The sequence below is a fragment of the Globicephala melas genome, chromosome 15 (genome assembly GCF_963455315.2).
Source record: "Globicephala melas chromosome 15, mGloMel1.2, whole genome shotgun sequence".
Taxonomy (NCBI): domain Eukaryota; kingdom Metazoa; phylum Chordata; class Mammalia; order Artiodactyla; family Delphinidae; genus Globicephala; species Globicephala melas.
Genome location: NC_083328.1, coordinates 22,258,243 through 22,280,820, shown reverse-complemented (window position 1 = coordinate 22,280,820; position 22,578 = coordinate 22,258,243). Strand labels below are relative to the sequence as shown.

Below are 22,578 nucleotides of genomic sequence, written 5' to 3'. Positions count from 1 at the left end.
ACATGGTCTGCAGGAAGGTCAATGACCCCAGGCCCCCTGCCCAGGCTGCTGTGTGATTTTAAGTCCAAAGACTCCCCTTAAAATCTCTCCCATTGTGATTTACTAAGTGCTTACTATGTGCTATGCATTTGGTTTAGTTTTTAACTATGAAAACTTTTAAGTAAATAAAAATTCAAATTTGAATAAGTTTAAAAAAAAAAAAGGACACTTTGACCTGTTTCAAGGTCAAACTAGTGCCCCTCTCCAGAAGCAGCTGAGGTTAGCAATTTCTGATACTAGAAATGTTGTAAACATGTTCATGTGCTGGATGCTTGACGTGCATTATGTTCAATCCTCACACGTCTAAGAGGTATTTTAGAATTATCCCCCATTTTCAGATGAGAAGACTGAGGCTTGAGGCGTGGCAAGGGCAACAGAACTTCTTCAAGAGCACACGATTCAGTAATAGAGGAGGCCAAGTTCAAATCTAGACAAATTTCAGGCCCCCGATACTTAACCATGAATCCTACTGCATAGTCATGAATGAAGAGATTGCCAACCACTGGAGCTGACGAACCAGAGGGTGTTTGTACACAGAAGAGGGGGTGACTGGTACAGAAGAAAGCACAAATCCAATCTCAGGCAGAGAGGCAATTAATTAAGGCACTCAGAGCAGCAGTGAGGAGGAATGCATGGGACAAGGTGAAATCCCTCCTCAACCCACGGAAGTAAATGAAACAGAGGTGAGAGGCCTTGATGTCTCTGATAGACACCCAAGACGGAGTGGGGAGCCTTTAAAAGGAGAGGAAGCAACAGGAGAAACAGCTGACCATTTCAGGGTTCCTGGTAGACCCATAGAGAGCCTGAGATTCTCAAGAGACTCCAAGAACTGACAAGGAGGTAATTCTTATGTCTTGCCGTCAAATTCCTTCAGAAAGCCTCATCTCCCTTTCCAAGCGTTTTCAACTATTTCTTAAACAGAGCCTTAGCAGGGACAGCAACTCAGGTGTCTTATTCTTCAAGATCTAGGTCTCCACTCTAGGTATTCTCCTACTCTTTGTGGCAAATAGGTCAAAATAAAGGGAGTGACTGGAAAGAAGGGAAGGATTTGTACAGCTGTCCTCATGGTCTTGGTTCTCTGAAGCCTCTCTGTCAGTAGGTAGTGAGAGGGCACAGAGCAGTGACAGCAAGAGGGATTTAGGGCAGACATTGGGGAGAACTTCCTAGAAGACAGTTGAGTCTCATGACTGTGTGATTTTGAGACATTCAGAAATACCTTTTGCAGGGGTATTTAAGAAAGGATGGATACCTTTAGGACTGGAGGGGCTAGGTGGTGAAATTCTATGAATTTCTCCAGAAAGTGTCTGGAATTCTTCCCAGGACACAGCTGCTGCTCTACATAAACAGGTTTCTCAAGCGTATTATTTCTAGGGTTGCCCAGAGAAAAGCAAATTGCTTCGGGTATCCTCTCCAGATATATCTCTTCTCTTGTCTCGCCAGACCCTGGACCCTGGCTTCTAGGATCTTTAAGCCCTTCTGGCTTCCCTAGATGTCCCCTAACGTGGGTCTCTGTCACTCGTGTCCTCAGCAATTAGTCACTGCCAGGTAACCGGCACCCTCGTCTTGCCCCCTGCCTGTGAGCCTCCAACAGAGACATCTGTTTTTAGGAAGCCCCCATTCCTGCCTGTCACGGGGCTCTTTTAGCAGCTGCATGGCTGGTGGCCAGCACGTCGAAGGAATAACTCTCTAAGAGTGGGCACGGGGTGCAGGGGAGCGGGCGGGGAAGCGCTGTGGCATCAGGGGTCCTTTCCCCATCCGCGAGGATACAGGAGCCAAGGTGGCCTGAGATGCTTTTCCTTTGGTGGGTGTTCCTGGAACACAGTCTGTCTCAGCAGCTTAGAGCCCTCTGATTTCCAGCTCTAGTCTTTGTGCCTGAGAATCCACTGTAAGTCAGCAGCCTGGGCATGAGCCACCCTTCCGGAGGCTAGGGTTCCAGGCCTGGGCCGGAGACTGATTTTCTGTGTGGCCTTAAGCAAGTTACTGTTCCACTCTGAGTTTTTATATTATCCACTCAATGATCTGGAAAGGGTTTTGTTTTTCTGACCCTGTGACTCAAAAAGAGCTGCGTAAGAGGTAACATTCACTGAGATGGCCAAGGGGGCAGGCGGAGTGGGATGCTTCGCTGAGGGGGAGAAGATCAGGTGCTCAGCTCTGGACAAAGCATGTTTGACAGGCCTGTTAGACATCTGAGGAGAGAGGTCAAGCTGATTAGGGTGCAGGAGAGAGATCCAGGCTGGAGACACATGTACGGTCATCGGCAAGGCAGCTGGGATTCAAGCTACAATACTGGATGAGATCATGTATGGAGTGAGTGTGAGTAAAGGAAATGAGGAGGAATCATTAAAAGAGACTGAGAGTAAGAGGGAAATCAGGTGGAGGAAAGGGCTAAAGGAAGTGAGAGGACAGGACGTACATCAAGCCAATGTGAACTCTGCTCCTCCCTTCCTGGTTGGAGCATGAACCTACTGGCACTAACCAATCTTTAGAAGTCAGGGCTAGCAAGGAGAGTGACAGTCCACAGGGAAAAGCAGTCTGCCATCTCTAGGGGCCGAGACAGGTCTTCCAGGTCTTAGTGCTACAATTATCTGTAGATAGAAGGAGGAACTTACCCTGAAAAAAGATAGTCACCTCACTTGCATTCAATATTACCTCAATATCAGGTTCAAGTTGTGCAATGTCAGAAGAGGTGGCCGTTATATCACATGATAAAAAGTTTGGACTTTATCTGGACAGTAATGAACTCAGTCAACAATTTATTTCTAAATGATTAGCTTGGTAACCGAGTGGTAAATGTATTAAAGGAGAATTTGAGAAATGCTTAGAAGAAGAATTCCTTCTTCTTGGAACCTGGTAACTTAGTGACTAAGTAAGGCAGATAGGGCTAAGGCAAGGAGACACAGAAGTGTGATGTCTAGGTGTTTGACTAAGTAAACTGGGAGAGGTGGTTGTAAGACTCTGAGAGGAATAAGTTTGGAGGCAGGAACACAGAATTCAATTGTGGTCATGATAATTTATCTATGCTGTCTATGAAATACTGAGGTTAGTGTATATTTAGTAATCAGCTGCATATTTAAGTTTGAACTCTGGGGGAAGTAAAGATTTTAATGTGGTTAGGAAATTATTGAGAGAGAGAGAGGGAATAAATGGAATGAGAGAAACTGTTGGGTGTGCATGAGTCGTTGGAGAACAACAATACTTTAATAGAATAAAGAGGAAGAGAATCCAATAATCAATATTGAAAAGAAGACTCAGAAGAGTCTGATATAAGTGACTCTTATAAGTGATAACAGAAAGGTAGAAGAGAGCAATGAAAGGGCTGATTAACTTTGCTGTTTAATTTTAGCTACCCTTAATTAAAACTTCAGTCCACCAAAAGAGCCAGTCTGCCTACAAAAGGAGAGAGAGGGGGAGGAGTGAGCAGGGCAGGGGCATTTGCTCAGAAGAGCAGGTATATTTTCAGACTCTAAGATCCAGCTTTTTGATGGAGTCATGACTTTTTTCAGTCATTCTTCTCTACCCACCCATGGGCACCATTCTATCGTCCATGTCCCTCCAGGGCCCAGGTACTCTGAAAAGAAGAGGATCCTGGGAGAAGAGAAACAGAGACCCCTGGGGCTGTGAGCTGGATATAGAGCCTGTCCCACAGTGGGTTTGCGAGGTCCAGATGTCCCAGCAAGCCCCGCAGAAGGTATGACAGAATGTGATATCTGAAACGTGTAATGCAGAAAGGGCCCTACTAGGGTCTATCAGAACTAGGCTGATAGGATCTCTGCCATATTTTGATGCTACTCTCTCCCCACACAGTTACCAGGACAATTGAGGCCGGAGAAGATTAGAGAACTCATACCAGCTCTTAAATGCCCTAGACCAGGAGTGACTTGTGTCACTTCCACCTGCAGCTCATTGTCCAAAAGTGGAATTCAATAGCCTCACCCTCACTATAGAAGAAGCTTGGACATGAGAGAGACGTGCACATGGAATCTTTAGAGAATTCTACTGTCTCTGAGGGACGAAGGGATAATAAACTCGCTCAGTGTCCCAGAGCTGGTAACGGATAAAAGCTAGACTGAAACCCAGGCTGCCTGGCCCCAGAGCCTGTCTTCTTGACCACAATGCTGGTATTACAGTTCCACACGGGAGATCTACTGAGATCCAGAGGGCACCTTGTGCACTTTCCTCCTGTCCCCTTTCTCTTCTCAAAAGTGACTGCCTCCTCTGCTTGAGTAACAGGGTGTTTTGTACTCCATAATCTTTAGCTCACTATGGCCAGTCAGTCAGCCCTGCCTTCTTACTTGCTCCTCTCCATAAAATAAGAGTCTGTCCTGAGCAAGGATTCACCATGAATGCATCGGCCAGAAAGAGCAAGACCCACCCCTCAGAAGCCCGGCTTGCCCCTCAGCCCTAGCAGGGGTGTTCTAGCTGTCTCCAGCAGTCTTTGGTGGTGGCTTTGAGCAGAGGTATCTTTCTCCCTGGTTCAATGGAGGTTGGGAGGGAGAAGGTGCTGGGAAAGTTGCACCAGGATACTAGACATCCCCCATCCCCTTACAACTCCCCAAAATGGCTCTAGAAGAAAACGAACAGTACAAGCCACTACTTGTGACGATCTGGACTTATCCAATGCAACATCAATGTCAACCCAGTGTCTACGTGCCTGGGCCAGGCACGCTGCAGACTTTACATTGTGCAAACCTTTCAAAGATCCCGTGGGACAAATCTTATTAACAACCACCCACTCCTCCACTTTTCAGATGAGAAGACAAAAGTTAGAAGAGGTAAATGGCTTGCCATGGGCCATCTTATAAGTGTCTGTGCCAGCACTTAAGCTCGAGACTTTGGGATTCCAAAAACCCTGCGTCTTGCCAGTACACCACACTGTTTCTCTTAGAATTCCACGTTAGTACAAACAGCCAACATTGATTACGCCAAGCACTGTGTTATGTACGTTTCATGAATTATTTCATCTAATACTAACAATGACAACAACAAAGAGCAACCATAGGAAACAGGTGTCACTCTTAGCAATCCCATCTCATAGATAAGGAAACTGAAGTGTAGAAAAAGGAGGTCCACGAAAGTCAAAGAGAGCGTAAGCGGCAGACCTAACGCTTAAACCCAAATCTCTCTGCCTCGGATCACAGGCTTTAACTACTAGGCAATGCTGCCACCTGACTGTCATTGAAATGAGAACATTGGAGACCTGGGACTGGGAGAGGGGAGCAGGTTAGCTACAGAGAACTTGTGAAAGTGCTCCATTTGGCTGTATCTGCTCATTCACACTGCAAGGCCTCCCTACCATAACTGGAGATTACGTTATATAGTTTTTCTAACCGATTTTCTCGCCATGAGGGCTTGTGATTGCTTTCTGACCTGTTATACGTGAGCATCTCCTCCCCCTTCTGAATCATTCAATTCCTGCCAAGTTCTCCACCCCAGCTGTGGCCAGGAACCAGGTTCTGTTGTGTGCACAGAGAGAACTGAACTTCTGATCAGAGAGAACTGAACCCGCAAAGTCCCCATCCAAGACCTAACCCCAGTGTTTCCTAGACAGTACCAGGTAAGATGGAGGTGAATGACAGCTTCTTTGGGTGGGTGGGTGTTTATATGTGTGTGTTTATCTGCCACAGGGCAGTAAAGTATATACTGAACTTAAAATCTGAAGACCCAATTTCAAATTCTGGCAGTGCCACTTACAGACCTCGAGCATATCTTGTAACTTCTCTGACACTTCTTTTCCTTTACTGCAAAATGAGGATGGTGATATCGAGAGAGAGGGCTCAATGGGAATATACATGTGATATGCCTAGCACCATGGCCGGCACATGGGTGATTGATTTAATGTTAGACAGCTCTGAATGTGGTGGGCTGTGGGAGGAGGGTACCGAGAGGGGCAAAAAAGACCCAGAAGTTAGACACTGGAAAGAAAACTCCATTATGCAGAAGTTTGTTCACAGTATATAAGGTGAATGCCTTTTATTAAAAAATATCTTTTTTATATCTAACATGGAAGGGGCTGGCCTCAGAATTTGCTGGGAGTTAGAAGGCACCTCAACATTTACTGAGCCCTTATTCTGTGTCAGACTCAGTGCTGGCAAAGTGATTTATATTGACTATCTTGCTAATCCTTGTGGAAGCCAGATAGTGGGTGTTACTACGATGCCCTCAAGTTTGGAGACATGAATGGTGGTCAAGATCACTCAGCTGGTACCCAGTGGAGCCCAACCTGGCTCTGTAGCTCTAGGATCCCCTATAACACGCTAAGGATGGTGCCTCATAAAATAAACAGCGTTTCAGTCCAAATGCTTGTGAAATCAAAGCTCTGTTGCAAGAACTCTTCAAGGCACTGTGCACCAGTCATATGGGATTAGGGTCCATATAATGACCTCGTTTTAACTTAATTACCTCTTTAAAGATTCTATGTCCAAATACAGTCACATTCTGAGGTATTGAGGGTTAGGACTTCAACATATGAATTTTGAGGGGACACAATTCGGCCCATAATAAAGGATTAATTAATTTCCTCATTATTTCTCTTGGTGTTGTTTTGGTTTTTAGCCACTTATTAAGGGGTTGTTTGCACTGTCCTTGAGGATTTTAAGGAGGATCCTGCAGTGATGTAAACACCTGTGTATAAAAATAGCAACTGAGTCTGGTTTCTTGCTCTCAGTGAGCTCATGCCTGTGTAGAGAGGTATGTGTTGGAAAAAATAGCAGGAAAAGCAGGTTTAAAACTAGCTCTGCTACTAAACTTGCCTTGAAACCTTGGGGAAATCCCTGTCCCTCTTGGGATGTTGGCCTGGAATGGGGGTTTTAAGCTCAAATGTCGACAAGAGCTGGATAGGTACAGTAAGGGCAGAAGCAAGTAGCTGTAACAACATAGGGAGTAGTGGAAACCCTGCTGAATGGGACAACAGTCCATTTAATTTTCAGCTCCAACTAGTTGGTGCCAGGTTGAAATAAAGGCCCAGTGTTGCCAGGCCTTCTGAGTTTTCAAGAGAAATCTTCAATTCACATTTTAAATGAAATCTCCCAAATTTTAAATATTGGCAATTCAAATTTTTTCCTCCAAAGGATGAGGGTCAAACGTCTGAGCCAGCTGGTTATCTTAGGGTCTTTCTTCCCTTAAGTGCTCTGAGCAAAAGACAGTACTGTTTATTGACAGGCACTAAGAAGGAAGGGGACATACTTCAGTTCATGTGGTCTAAGGATGCACACAGACAAGGAAACTCTTAAGGGATGAAGCTTTCCCATTATCTGTCCTCTTTTCTGCAGACAGTTGCAGGGTTCCGAGGGCAGCAGCAGAATTAATTGGGGTTTGGTTATTGCGTCTAAACAGGTTGAAAATAAATTGAGTCAAGTTTTATTGATCTCTTTTATGGGTCTATTGTCAAACAGTATTATCTTATTGCTGAAACGGGGAGGAGGCTTAATTGTTTGCAGTGATGAAGTGCTTGAACCTCAGAGCTATCTGTGAAGTGGCTTTCTTCTCACAGAACAGAAGTTCTAGCTTAAGCCAATTTTCACAGTCAAACTTCAAGAAGCATCCTAATAAATGAGCGTTCTGCTCCCATGTTAGAAGCATTTGTTGGGATCTGGAGTGGCAAAGAAACTTTATTTCACAGGTCAAGTGATGGATTGGTAATAGCTACCTGGAATGCTGTCCTGGGGAAAACCCCGAGGCCAGATCCCAGTCCAGTAAGGAAGGTGCTGTGATATTAGCCTCCTCTGTCCTGAGTGTGCTGGTGCATATTTGTCAGTATTTTTAGAGTCTCACGTGACAGAAGCCCAATCTCAGGCAGGAAAAACTGTTGGCTCATAGAATTCAGGACAGGATATTACCAAGACAGGAGTAGAGATGCAGACGGGCCTCAGGAACAATAGTTCTGAACCAGAGACTTGCATGCCTCTGAGATACTCTCTGCCCCTTATTTCCATGTCTCTGAAATCTTCCTTGTTTTCTTCACTCATGCAGAGCAGTTATCTCCACATGACAGGAATTATAGCCACCGACAGTTTCCAAAGTGTGCGTTTCATGGCTTCCACCAAGGCGAGACTGCCTTATGTACCCTTTGGTAACAAGCACACACACAGATTTTGGAGAGGGATTATGATTAGCCCAGTTTGGATTAAAAAATCATGGGAAATGACTGCTCAGCTCTGGACCAGTCAACTTTGAACAGGCGTGGAATCATCTAAAAATACGTTAGTTTCCATGAGAACCATACATTTGGGCTCGGTGGGAAGAGAGGTCTCCAGAGCAAGGATAACCTGAGGTACAGGACTTTCAAAATGGTGAGTTTCTACCAGAAAGGGGATGACCACATGGCTGCCATCCCAGGGGGTACAAAAAGAGAAGGAGACCCTCAGAAATATGTGCCAACCTTACCTGGTAGCTATAGCCCCTCCCCATCATTTTTGGCCTCATCTGGGAAGAGAAATCCCCACCTAAATCGGTAAGTTGTGCCTTCCAAATTCCAGTGAGCTGAAACAAAGTTATCACTCTAGCAGTTAACCAGGAATGTGCCTTCATTTTGTGGAAGAAGTTCCTGCTCTAATGACCGACCTATTAGCCGTCTCTTCTCAAGGCAGGTGGTGGCCTGAAATTCTGTGCCTGCTTCCTGAGGACTGCTCCACCATGCGATGGCTGATGAAGTTCCGGGTCCTCTGGGACATCCACAGATCCCGCTGTGGCTTCTACCCTGCCCCTCAGTACCTGCGTTGCCAGTCTTTGTCAGGAGCTGGAGCCCCAAGATGGAATGACTGTGATACACCTGAGGAATTTAACTTTGCAAGTGATGTACTGGACTACTGGACTCAAATGGAGAAGGTAAGGAGGCACCCATGCTGGGGGGTGAGAACAGGATTAACTTCTTGCTCCTAGTAGGTTGAGGGGCACAGAACTAAGAATGGCTTCTGGCTAAGCTTACAAGTATCATGAAAAGCTTATGTTTTGGGCTTCAATTCTCAGCCTGGACACTTACTCAATTCTCTGAGCCCCAGTGGTTTTATCTGTGAAATGGGGATAATCTCATTTAAGAAACAAGACAGCAGGTGAAAGTATCTGGTACACAGTCAGGCAACTGTGACCAAGTGTCAAGTTCTAATCACAGGTCAGCAAGTTGATGTTGGTCTGGATTCTCACCTTCAACTACTGGAACTGTGAGTCTAACTAGAATTCATCTCATCACACTTGGGCTTGACTTCAGCCTACACCGAGAGGGAGGGTACAGGCAACCTGACTGTGCACATGAACATCTGACCATGTAACAAAATCATGTCATCTGTCTTCCTATGAGGATGGCAAGTACATCTGGATTCTTCCCTATCAACTACCTACTTGAGCGTGTGGCTTTAGGGTGTGTCCAGAGAATCCTGTCCCTGTGGTCTCTGCAGAAAAATGCACGTTCTTGGTTTGTCTTTTACCAAGAGACAGACCAAGAGGGGAGCAGTGGTGACACTAGGAGTTGGGGTAGACAGTGGGTGGTGTTCCAGCTACTAAGTCCCAGCAGGTAATGTCCACATTGTGAAAACCCACTAAACACTGTCTTTGTACAGAAGAAAGAATTCACCTGAGATGGAGTCAGAGAGTTGATGTATTTTTAATTTCCCATGAACATACATTCATATGTTAGTATTCAAAGCTTACATGCCTTTCATAGGGACTTTTTTCCTACCTCCATCTTTTTCCTTTTTCTGAATTTCCATAATAACTCCAAGGAAAATAGAGCCCTCAATTATGGAGAGCCCTTTTTCATGTGCCATGTCAAGCACTTTGCACTTATTATTCTGCTTAGATGGACACTTTAATTATCCCCATTTTCCAGTTGAGGAAACTGAGGTTCCAAGGGGTCAAATAACCTGCAGAATTCACAAACCTAATAAGTGAAGGAGCAGGATTTGGGTCCAGGCTGTCTGATTCTATAATCCACTGTTTAACCTGGTCTCACAATCTGATGACGTCCAAACAGCTCTGCCTTCAGACTACAAACTGACTTTCATCATTGCCCAGACCAAAACTCTGATTAGACCTTTTGAATCATGAGAAATGGCTGGAGAGGCCATCATTTTTTTTCTGTTATTTGTCTTCATAAAGTCCTTATTAGTTCACACATCAACCCCTGGAGATTATCACCATGTAAATATTTGCCCAGGGAATGCCGCGTCTTTGTTGGGTCATTGTCAGTTCCTCCATATCTCCAAACTTCTCCTACCCCCAGCATCTCCACCCCATTTACATTCATTCTCACAACAGTTCTGATCTCTCTGTTTCCACTTTTCCAATTGCCTTGATCATGATCAGTGTCTCTCTAGTGACGTATGGTGTCTGACACCTAGCAATCCCTCAGTACACCTTTGTGGGATACATTAATTTTGAAACTTGCCGTATGAGCACTGTATGGATTGATGTTGCTCCCATGGAAGACCTTCTAGAGGGCACGCCACCATAGTTCACTCTGGCTTTCTGGGCCTCCCCTTACAACTTAACAAGCGTCATTCAGAAACTGATCCGTAGCCTAATCAACAACACAACCCAAACCATAACAAATAGAATTGATTTTGACTCAATTTTCAACACATTTTACTTATTAAAAATGTTAAGTTAGAAATCCAACATTTTAATGTAACTTTTTTTTAGCATAAGCCAGGCAACATACGTCCAGGGGTGGAATATAGTCACTCATTCAGTCCACCAATTTATAACCCCTGACTATCCTTGGGAATTAAACCCTATATTACTCTAGGCTCCAAGGATACTACACTCCAACTGATTCATGGAGCAGTCTCCCAAACCTATTCATGAGAGGTCACGTTCATGTCCAAAATCATTCATTCTGTCTCTTTGATACTGCATTCATTCATTCAGTTAGGATTTAATGAGTACCTTACATGTGTTTTCAGGATACAAGTTTTTTACCTCTTCGGTTAGAATTACTCCTAGGTCTTTTATTCTTTTTGATGCAATTGTAAATGGGATTGTTTTCTTAATTTTTCTTTGTGATAGTTAATTGTTCGTGTATAGAAATGCAACAGAACCCACACATTTCAAACCTGTGTTGTTCAAGGGTCAACTGTATTTGCTTTATGCATTATGTGCTCTTATGTTGGCTGCCTATATATTTACAATTGTTATATCTTGTTGGATTGATTCCTTCATCTTTATGAAATGTCCTTCTTTGTCTCCCGTTATGCTCTTTGTTTTATTATTTTATTTCTATTTTTTAAAATTTATTTTATTTATTTATTTTTGGGTGTGTTGGGTCTTTTTTGCTGTGCGCAGGCTTTCCCTAGTTGTGGCGAATGGGGGTTACTCTTCGTTGTGGTATGAGAGCTTCTCATTGCAGTGTCCTCTTGTTGTGGAGCATGGGCTCTAAGAGCACAGACTTCAGTAGTTGTGGCTTGTGGGCTGCAGAGTGCAGGCTCAGTAGTTGTGGTGCCCAGGCTTAGTTGCTCTGCAGCGTGTGGGATCTTCTAGGACCAGGGCTTGAACCCGTGTCCCCTGCATTGGCAGGTGGATTCTTAACCACTGTGCCACCAGGGAAGCCCTGCTCTTTGTTTTAAAGTCTATTTCGTCTGATATGTGTATTGGCACACCAGCTTCTTTTTTTTTTTCACTTCCATTTATATGGAATACTTTTTCCATCCCCTCACTTTTTCAGTCTGTGTATGACTTTAGATCCGAAGTGAGCCTCTTCACAGGATATAATGGGTCTTTTTTTTTTTTTATCAATTCAGCTACTCCTTGTCTTTTGATTGGAATATTAATCCATTTAGATTTAAGTAATTATTGCTAGGTATGTACTTATTGCCATTTTGCCGTTTTCTGGTTGTTTTGGTAGTTCCTGTTTTGTTCTTCTTTTTTTCCTCTCTTCCCTTGTGATTTGATGACCATGTTTAGTATTATGCTTGAATTTCTTTCACTCTTCTCTGTGTGTACCTATTATAGGTTTTTGGTTTGTGGTTGTCATGACATATATATATATAGTTTTTTTTTTAAGTTGATGATCTCCTAAGGTCAAATGCATTCTAACCACCCTATATTTTTACTGTTCCTCCCCATGTTTGTTGTTTTTGATGACATATTTTACATATTTTTCTTTTGCATATCCATTAACTACTTATTGTGGGTATAGATGATTTTATTTCTTTGCCTTTTAACATTCTTACATAAGTGGTTCCTGATCTTGGAGAAGTGGCCTAATGTAGGAGATGTCCTATGGGCCCAGCAGCACACTCCCCTCTGGTCACCAGAGTTATATGCTCTAGGGTTATATGCTCCAGGGTCCCCCCCTCTGTGGGCTACGTGGGCCCTTCTGTTGTGGCATGGCCAACTACCGTGGGTGCACTGGTAGTCAAGGCTGGCCCCCAGACTGGTTGGCTGACATTTCCTGTCTCACATAGTGGTTGCCAGCCTGTAGCCAGGGATGGTCCCTGATGTGGCTGGCCATGTGGCCTGGGATGTTCCAGGGCTGATCTTGGCCCTCTGATGGGTGAAGTTGGATCCTGGGATAGCCGGCCATGGGGTTGGGGCACCTGGAGCTGGGGTTGGCCCACTGGTGATTGGGGTCATCTTTAGATTTAATTTAACCCTGAAATTCCTTATTTATATTCCAGAGTTGTTGTTTTTTATTTATTCATTCAGTACATATTCAACAAACATTTACTATGTACCAGGTGCTATTCTAAGAACTTTAATAAAGAATTTAAAAGTTATCACTTTTTTTTATTGTTTTATTGAGTTATAATTAAAGTATAATTATCAGTGTTTTCCTAAAAAAATAAAAACCAGCAGTTTTTCAGGTCAAACTCAGCATACTAGCATGCATATCGAAATATTTAGACATAAAATCTGGGGTTTTCATTGCAGAAAAGCTTTTAGTAAAGGATTTAATTTTTTTTAATAGATAGGTTATTAAGATTTCTATTCATCAACTTTGGAAAGTTAAATTTTTTTAGCAATTTGTTCATTTCATTCAAAATGTCATAAAGTTATTTTTTGACATAAAGTTATTAATATTTTTATTATTGCTATTTTAATGTCTGTAAGATTTGTAATAATGTACACTTTTTATTCTTAATATTTTTAATATGTTATTCTCTTTTTTTTTCTTGATAAGTCTTCCTAAGAGTTTACCAATTTTATAAATCTTTTCAAAACCAGTTTTGGTTTTACTGATATTCTCTATTGTGTATTTGCTCTCCATTGATTGATGCCTACTGTTATCTTTATTATTTCTTTTCTTGTATCCTCCCTTGATTTAATTTGTTATTCTTTTTTTAGCTTCTTGAAATGGAAGCTTATGTCCTTACTTTTAAGCCTTCCTTCTTTTCCAATATATGCATTAAAAGTATAAATTTCCCACTGCGCACTCCTCTTAGGTACATTATACAAATTTTGATATGTCATATTTTATTACCATTCTGTTCTAAATATTTTTTATTTGCCTTTTGATTCTTCTCTGGCCCATAGATTACATAGAAATGTATCGGTGAGTTTCCTGATAGTTGAGGTGGGTTTCTCATTGTCTTCTTGTTAATGATTTCTAGCTTAATTCCACTGTGGTCAAAAAGTATACTCTGAGTTTTGAAACTTCTGGAGGTTAGTAAACATTACAAATGCAATGGAAGAGAATGTGAGTTATATCATTGTTGGGGAAAGTGTTTTATCTATGTCAATTAGGATTTAAATTCTATGAAATCTATCATATTCTATCATTAATTTACAGAAATTATAGAAATTCTACTTGTATTTCATTTTAATTAAAAATAAGGGAAATTCACATAAATTCTTATGTGTTTTAACATTCAGAAAGAATCATCTCATTCATCAATCACATGAGTAATTGATCTACTTTTCCAATTTTCCTTCTTTATATTTTAGTTAGAGATTAACAAGGAGTAGCTATGTAGGTTTTTGTTTATTTAAATCAACTGTATTTATCTATAATTTACCTAGAATACAATTCACACACTTTATATGATAGTTTAATAAGTTTTAGAACATTTCTACCACCTCAAAAATTTCCTTTTGTCCTTTCCTAGTCAATACCCACCCATCCCCACCCTGAGCCCCAGGTAGACACTAATTTGCTGTCACTAGTCATTATACTTCTCTTTCCTAGGGTTTCATAGAAATGGAATAATATAAGATGCAGTCTTTTGTGTCTGGTTTCTTTTACTCAGCATGTTTTTGAGATTCATTCATACTGTCTTGTGTATTACTTCTTCATTCCTTTTTATTGCTGACTTAGTGTTTTATTTTTTAGATCTATTTCTCAATTTTCCTTTGGCTTCAAACCTCACTGCATAAAACTTTAAATCTCATATCCAGTTTAAAGGTTGTGTTTTATCTTTTGAAAACATGCTAATCTTAATATCACATTATCAGATTAATTCTGAGACCCCAAACCATAAATGCTTAAGCAATATCTTCTTCAAGTTGCAAGAGTTAGGAGTCTAAACATTTGTCTGAATAAAAACAAAAATTATTTTTACCTTGATACGCCAAACTTTCTATCATTTTGTAAACTCATACAGAAATATTATATAGTCTGTTCCCCTTATATAGACAGTGCACAACTAGTCATTTATACTTGCTAACATTCCTTAATCTGTTGGAGAATATTTCTTTTCATAGCACTGATTTTTCCATAGATATGAATATATGTATATACATATATCTGTGTGTGCGTGTATGTATGTATATATGTATATAATTCTTATCTCAGGTGAGACACACTCTTTTGTTCCAATCATATGAGGCAAAGATGGTAGGATTATGTTTGCACATATGTGGGAAATAATTTCTGGTAGATTATACACCAAACAATTATCAGTGTTGACCTTCAGGGAGTGAAAGTGTGATGAGAAACTTGAAGAAATTTTTCTGTTCAGAAGAAATTTTTCTGTTAGTAAGATTGTGCCTTGTGTGAACTTTTACTCTGAACATGCTTTGTTTGGGGAATTAAAAAAACTTTAAAAAATCGTTTTACTTGGGGAAAATAAAAGACTTGATTTAAACAAGAAAATGAAAGTTGTCCATAAACATTTAAAACTGTTTACATACATGTGTATATGTATGTCTTGTTCACCATTGTATCCTTTTGGTCTAAGAACAGTGCCTAAGAAATAATGAGAATTTGGCAAATATATATTGAATGAATGAATGGATACTATTATATAAATTTGGTTTTAATGTAAATATGGTGTTGCTTTTCTAAATTGATATTGTATTATAAGATTTCTACTGCAAAAATATTCTGAAAGTTTTCTTGATTGGTTTTATCATATTCCATCACATGGAAGTAACAATTCTGTCGAAAGCATATAGTTGAATTCTGGGTTTTTTTATCCATTTTGCCAATCTAGTTCTTTTGATTGGGGAATTTCATTCACTTACATTTAAAGTAATTACTGATAAGGATGACTTACTATTGTCATATTGTTAATTGATTCCTTGATGTCACAGTTTTTGTGTCCCTCAGTTCATCCCTTACTGCCTTCTTCTGTGTTTAGTTGATTTTTTGTAGTGATATGTTTTGATTTTCTTTTTGTTTCCTTTTGGGAATATTCTGTAGATAATTTCTTTGTGATTACCGTGGGGATTACATATAACATTCCAAATTATAACACTTCATTTGAAACTAATAACAACTTAACTTCATTCACATACAAAACCCTACTGTTTTCCAGTTCCCTTGCACCTTTCTATATTATGTTATTGATTTCACAAACTATATCTTTACATATTGTCTACCCATTAACATAGATTTATAATTATTTTTTATGCTTTTGTGGTTTCCATACAGTGAAAGAATAAAAAGTGAAGTTATGAACCAAAATTATAAAAATACTGTTTTTATATTTGTCTTTGTATCTATCCTTATTAAAGAACTTTATACTTTTATATTTAAGTTACTCTCTAATATCCTTTCATTTCAACTTAACTCCTTTTAGCATTTCTTGTAGGGAAAGTCTAAGGATAAAGAACTCCCTCAGTGTTGTTTTTTTTTTTTAATCTGAGAATGTCCTAATTTCTCCCTCATTTTTAAAAAACTATTTAATTTATATTGGAGTATAGCTGATTAACAATGTTGTGATAGTTTCATGTGCACAGTGAAGCAACTCAGCCATACATATTCTCCCTCATTTTTGACGGACAGTTTTGCTAGATATAGAATTTTTGGTTGACAGTTTTTTTTCTTTATCACTTTAAATATATAATCTCACTGCCTTCTGGTCTTCAATCCACTGGTAATCTTATTGAGAATTTCACCTGATGAGTCACTTTTCTCTTGCTGCTTTTAAGATGCTCTCTTTGTCTTTGTCACCTGTAGTTTGATTGTAATGTCTCTCTGTGGGTGTCTCGGTTTTCCTACTTGGAGTTCATTGAGCCTCTTGTATTTGTCTCTCCATGCCTTTCCTCAAATTTGAGAAGTTTTTAGCCATTATTACTTCAGATAAGTTCTATGCTCCATTTTCTCTCTTTTTTCTCCTTCTGATAGTCCCATAATGTGTATATTGGTCTATTTGATTGTGCCCCAGAAGTTTCTTAGGCTCTGTTCATTTTTCTTCTTGTATTTTTCTTTTTGCTCTTCTGACTCAATAATTTTAGATGACTTGTCTTCAAGTTTATTGATTCTTTCTTCTGCCTACTCTGTCTACTGTTGAGTCCCTTTGTGAAGTTTTCAATTCAGTTATTATATTTCTCAGCTTCAGAATTTCTGTTTGGATCTTTTTGTAATTTGTATCTCTTTGTTGATATTCTCATTTTGTGCATATATTATTTTCCTGATTTGCTTTAGTTCTTTGTATTTTCCTTTAGCTTTTTCAGTGTATTTAAGACAATCATTTAAAAATCTTTGTTGGGGGGCTTCCCTCGTGGCGCAGTGGTTGAGAATCTGCCTGCCAATGCAGGGGACACGGGTTTGAGCCCTGGTCTGGGAAGATCCCACATGCCGCGGAGCAACTAGGCCCGTGAGCCTAGTTGTTTTGATTTTCTTCTCGTTTCCTTTTGGGAATATTCTGTAGATAATTTCTTTGTGATTACCATGGGGATTACATATAACATTCCAAATTATAACACTTCATTTTAAACTAATAACAACTTAACTTCATTCACATACAAAACCCTACTGTTTTCCGGTTCCCTTGCACCTTCCTATATTATGTTATTGATTTCACAAACTATATCTTTACACATTGTCTACTGAGCCTGCACGTCTGGAGCTTGTACTCCGCAACAAGAGACGCCACGACAGTGAGAGGCCCATGCACCGCGATGAAGAGTGGTCCCTGCTCGCCGCAACTAGAGAAAGCCCACGCACAGAAACGAAGACCCAACACAGCCAGAAATAAATAAATAAATAAATAAAATTTAAAAAAAAAAATCTCTGTCTAGTAACTGCAGCCTATGTCTCTTTAGGGTCAGTTCCTGGAGATTCAAGTTGTTACTTCAAATAGGCTGCTTCTCTTTTTCTTTGTAGACCTTGTGATCTGTTGTTAAAAATTGCATATTTAAAAAAAATAGCCTCCTCTCTCAGTCTTTGCAGCCTGGCTCCATGCAGGGAAAGACCTTCGATAATCTGCTCAGTACGAAAACTTAAGGTCTTCTCTGGCATGTGTCTTTCCTGGTCCTGTGCATGTGCTTTTTTTTTTTTTTTTTTTCTAGTTTTGTCTGCTGTTTAAAGTTTTAATTTTCTTAAAAGTCTCCTTAGGGGGCTTCCCTGGTGGCGCAGTGGTTGAGAGTCCTCCTGCTGATGCAGGGAACATGGGTTCGTGCCCCGGTCCGGGAAGATCCCGCATGCCGTGGAGCAGCTGGGCCCGTGAGCCATGGCTGCTGAGCCTGCGCATCCGGAGCCTGTGCTCTGCAACGGGAGAGGCCACAACAGTGAGAGGCACGTGTACCGCAAAAAAAAAAAAAAAAAAAAAAAAAAAGTCTGCGGCTTCTGGGGGACTTAAATATTCTATTCTTTTTTGTCTGTAGTCTCTAATCCTTAGGTAACCACAGGTCTGCAGTTTCCACACACTGTGACATTTGCCACTGTTTTAAGATACCTCCAATATGCCATCATACCCATCTGAGCTCCAAGTCAGTCAAGACAGAAACCAGTGCCTAAGGCCGCCTCCAGACTAGCCAGAACGTTGCACACAAGTTTCAATCTTTTTCATCTATCCCAGGGGAGGGGCTGGGAATTGGGTGGCTTCCTCTGACTACACTGTACCACATCAGAGAGCGGGTGGTGCAAGAATAAGCAAAATCACCACAAAATTTCTTACCATTTTGATTATGACTTTTTATTGTTTGGGCATTTGTTGGTTGCTGTGGGTTTGTGACTCTTTTCTAAATTCCTACAAAGCCATCTTAGTCTATTGTTGTTTACTTGATGTTTTTGTGAGGGGAAAAAGGCCCTGGAGCTTCCAAGACTGACTTCTTGCACCTCTTGAGGTACCTAAATTTAAAAAATAATTTCCCGGCTTCCCCGGTGGCGCAGTGGTTGAGAATCCGCCTGCTAATGCAGGGGACACGGGTTCGGGCCCTGGTCTGGGAGGATCCCACATGCCGCGGAGCAACTAGGCCCGTAAGCCACAACTACTGAGCCTGCGCATCTGAAGCCTGTGCTCCGCAACAAGAGAGGCCACAATAGTCAGAAGCCCGCGCACAGCGATGAAGAGTGGACCCCGCTCGACACAACTAGAGAAAGCCCTCGCACAGAAACCAAGACCCAACACAGCAAAAATTAATTAATTAATTAATAAAAGGTGTTGTTATTAAAAAAAAAAAAGACCTGGCACAGCAAAATAAATGAATAAATATATTTAAAAAAAATAATAATTTCCCCAAATATTTAGGAATTAAATTATCCTCTTTTATTTTGTTGTAATAACAGTAACAGCAGTAATTTTATTCAGCACCTACTATATTCCAGGCACTGTTATACACACTTGACCTTTTAAAATAATTAATTTGAACTTTACTACAGGCTAGGTAGTATTATTATACCCTTTTCATAGGTGAGAAAACTGAGGCACAGAGAGTAACCTACTGTCCATGTGGAACTAAGACAGACACATGGGGAATAAAATTGTAAGTCTTCAATAAGTAACATGAAGGCTCTTCATGGTTTTATGTGAACTAAGACGAGGGGGTTACAGTAGACCAGAAGACGTTGGCTGGATCACACCTCCCCCCAACTTCTCTTGGCGCTATAAATGCTTTAAAATGGGATCTCAGACCTTGAGCTACACTCACAGTGGAATGTGACTGTGGTAGTGGATTGGCCACATTAGTGCCCCTTTCCTTTGAATCAGGAAATAACATGTAGCATATGATCCTAACCAGGAAGGCAAGAGAGGTCCAAACGCAGCCCTGTGGTGGGTGAATAATCAAGGGGATGAAGTGAAGTGGAGTTTCAGAGAGATGACAGACCTAACCCGTCGTGCAGCCAACGTCTTCACACAGACCTGTGGCCTCCAGGAGGGAGACCATCTAGCCTTGATTCTGCCTCGAGTGCCTGAGTGGTGGTTGGTGATCGTGGCCTGCATCCGAACAGGTCAGTGACCCAAGCAGACCTTTGGGCTCACCTAGAGCCACTTTGTCCTGAAATGCTAGGTGTTTTCTCTTCCCCCCAATTTTTCTTCTTCACAGTCTTTCTTTTTCTCAGACTCACTCAAATATTATTTTACTCCTTCTCATCCACTCTCTCCCTTATACTCACACCCTCTCAAACACAATGTCATAATTCTCGCTCTCTCTCTCTCACACACACACACACTTTCTCTTACACGGTCTCAGACACTCTTGCTTCTTTATAAGATTCATCAATTGTTAACGTTTTGCCATATTCAAGCCCTCTCTCCCAGTGAGTCATTTAAGAATCAGTTGCAGACACTGTAACACCCATAAACACCAGATAAACACTGCAGCATGCATCTGCTAAGATCCAAGACATTTCCTTCACATAACTACAGTAGAGTTATCACACAAGAAGTTTAACACTGATGCAATAGAGTTACCTGATATACATCCATCATCAAAATTCTTCGATTCTCCCAATAATGTCCTTTATAGCATTTATTTGGTTTAAATCAAAAATCCAATGCATTGCATTTAGTTGTCATATCTCCCCCGTCTCCTTTAATCTAGAATGTTTCTCTACATTCTACACTGTCTACATGACGATGCCAATTTTGAAGCGTCTAAGCCAGTTGTTTTGCAGAAGGCCCATCAAAATGTGTATTTCTGACTCCTTCTTCATGATTATCTTCAGGTTAGACATTTTTAGCCCAGGTACTAGGAGGGCACTATTGTGTCTTCCTTGGTGCCTCACACTGGGGATATATAAAGTTGGTTTGCCCTAATATCATTGATATTGTTTTATCACTTTAGAAAGGTAGTATCCACCTTTGTAGAGGTACCTTTTCCTTTTGTAGTAAGTAATCTGTCGTATAATATTTATGGGACTGTGTGAATATCCTGTTCCCCAACTGTCTTTCCCTTTATGGTTTGAGAATCCACTGATGATTCTTGACTGAATTGAATATTTTAATGGTGGTCTTTTATTAGGATTTTCTATTTATATCATTCCCTCTACATTTATTAGTTGGCATTCTTCTATAGAGATTTTCCTTTCCCTTTTAATTGCTTATCTATGCATTAATCTATACAATCAGTATGGGACTCATGGATTCTTTTTCGAATCACTTCAGTTGTTCTATAATGCATGCTCATACAACAATATGTCGTGCTCTTGGTCACATATTCTCTGTCTCACGTTTTCACACAAAGAGTTGATTAATCCGTCAAGATCAAGAATTAACAGCAGTGGCTGAGGGAGTATAGAGAAGCCATGCCATCTGTATAGTGAAGAGATGGTCCATGAGAAACCCAAGACATGACTTGAGACCTCTGGGATAAGAAGAATTAAAGAGGAGTAGAAGCAAAGGACGGAAATTCCAAGAATGGTCATAGCACATGGAAATGCTTAGAGTCAGGAGTAGCCTATACGAAGAATGGTCATCTTGAAATAGAGAATAGAGTTGTGCGAGAGAAAGATGGAGAGTGAGCAGTGCCCTCAGAGTCAGGATGGGGAGTGTGGTGTTTTCCTGGAGACGGGGTCCAGGTGTTAGTGGGGAGAAGAAATGTGGAGGGGAAAAAGTCAGTGCTCTCTGGAACTAAGCAGGCTAATAATATGGAAGGTGGGTAGTAGGAAGATTCAGGACAGGGCATCTGGTGGAGAAATTAGAATGCAATAGGGGCACACAAGACTTGAGCTAATTGTTGGTGATGGAAGATGGAAGGGAAAGTAGAAAAGTTCAAAGGACATTGCAGTTAACTTTGGGTATGACGAACGAAGGAAAGAGAGGAGATTCAAGATGACACAAGGAATGATGACAACAGATGACAAGAGATTCACGATGACAGAGAAGGAAGTGAGAGGAGAAAAATGGGGGCAGGGAGGCAGAGTCAGGGACACTGTCCTACTTGTATCTTTCCCAGATCCTGTGTAAATTTGTATGGAGAAGGACTCACCTGTCTACTGGCTAGATCCATTTAGAGTAGAAATTATTAGGGCAGGCTTTTCAAATTTTAATGTGCATAGAAATCCCTTGGAGACCTTGTTAAAATGCAGATTCTGATTCAGTAAGTTTGGGGTGGGGGGTGAGATTCTGTGTCTTAGGGGGTGTTGATGCTGTGGACCATCCTTTGCATACCAAGAAGTTAGGGGATGTCTGTGCAGATAAACCAGATCTGACAGCCAAGGTTGTGAGGCTGTGAAAGAGATACCAGAACAGGCAGTTTCTTTCTCATCCCTAGGGATCGTCTTCATGCCAGGGACCACCCAGATGAAGGCCAAGGACATTCTCTACCGACTACAAGTGTCTAAAGCCAAGGGCATCGTGACCACAGATACCCTTGCCCCAGAGGTGGATTCTGTGGCTTCTGAGTGTCCTGCTCTGAAAACCAAGCTCCTGGTGTCTGACCACAGCCGTAAAGGGTGGCTGGACTTCCGATCACTGATGAGGTGAGTTTCTGGTCTGATGAATGTGCTTTCTGAGGAGTGGCAGGAGAAAGCCACTCACTTCCTAGTGCTGGTACAGAAGCAGCCAGTGGGAGGAAGCTCACCAGGTCTGAGCTTCTCTTCACAGCTATGTCACTGATTTGCTGTGCAACCTTGGGCAGTTCCTACTCCTCTCTTCGCTGCAATTGTTTTATGTATAAAATGGGGAAATTGAACTTCTATGGCTCTCTCACTAAAATATAATCACCCCTGTGCAAAGGAGATGTGTAAAGTCAGAGGGTTATTATGTTGCATGTTCCTTGTAGGTGGGGAATCTGAAATATTATTTTTATGTAAATAATAAACAATTAAAGAAGCTGAACAAAAGGTTCAGATGAATTTTTAAGGTGAAACTTGAGACTGAGAAAAAAATGACAGGCAGCTTTGGGAGCAAACACTTTCCATGTCCTAGGGGGTGGGTGTCTATAGGGACGCCTTGAAGGAAAAGTTAGGGAAGTGCTAAAGGTAAGAAAGACCCCTCCACC

General features: G+C 41.2%; 1 protein-coding gene across 1 annotated transcript in view; it reads left to right on the top strand.

The window, feature by feature from the left end:
• Window positions 1-8,643: 8,643 nt before the first annotated feature.
• LOC132593470 (acyl-coenzyme A synthetase ACSM1, mitochondrial-like) overlaps window positions 8,644-22,578 on the top strand; it is a 43,761-nt gene continuing 29,826 nt past the window's right edge. The window contains exons 1-3 of the mRNA XM_060284753.1: window positions 8,644-8,862; window positions 19,375-19,585; window positions 21,850-22,057. Of these exons, the coding sequence (XP_060140736.1) occupies window positions 8,671-8,862; window positions 19,375-19,585; window positions 21,850-22,057 (611 nt within the window). The 5' untranslated portion in view covers window positions 8,644-8,670. The remainder of the gene's footprint in view (window positions 8,863-19,374; window positions 19,586-21,849; window positions 22,058-22,578) is intronic.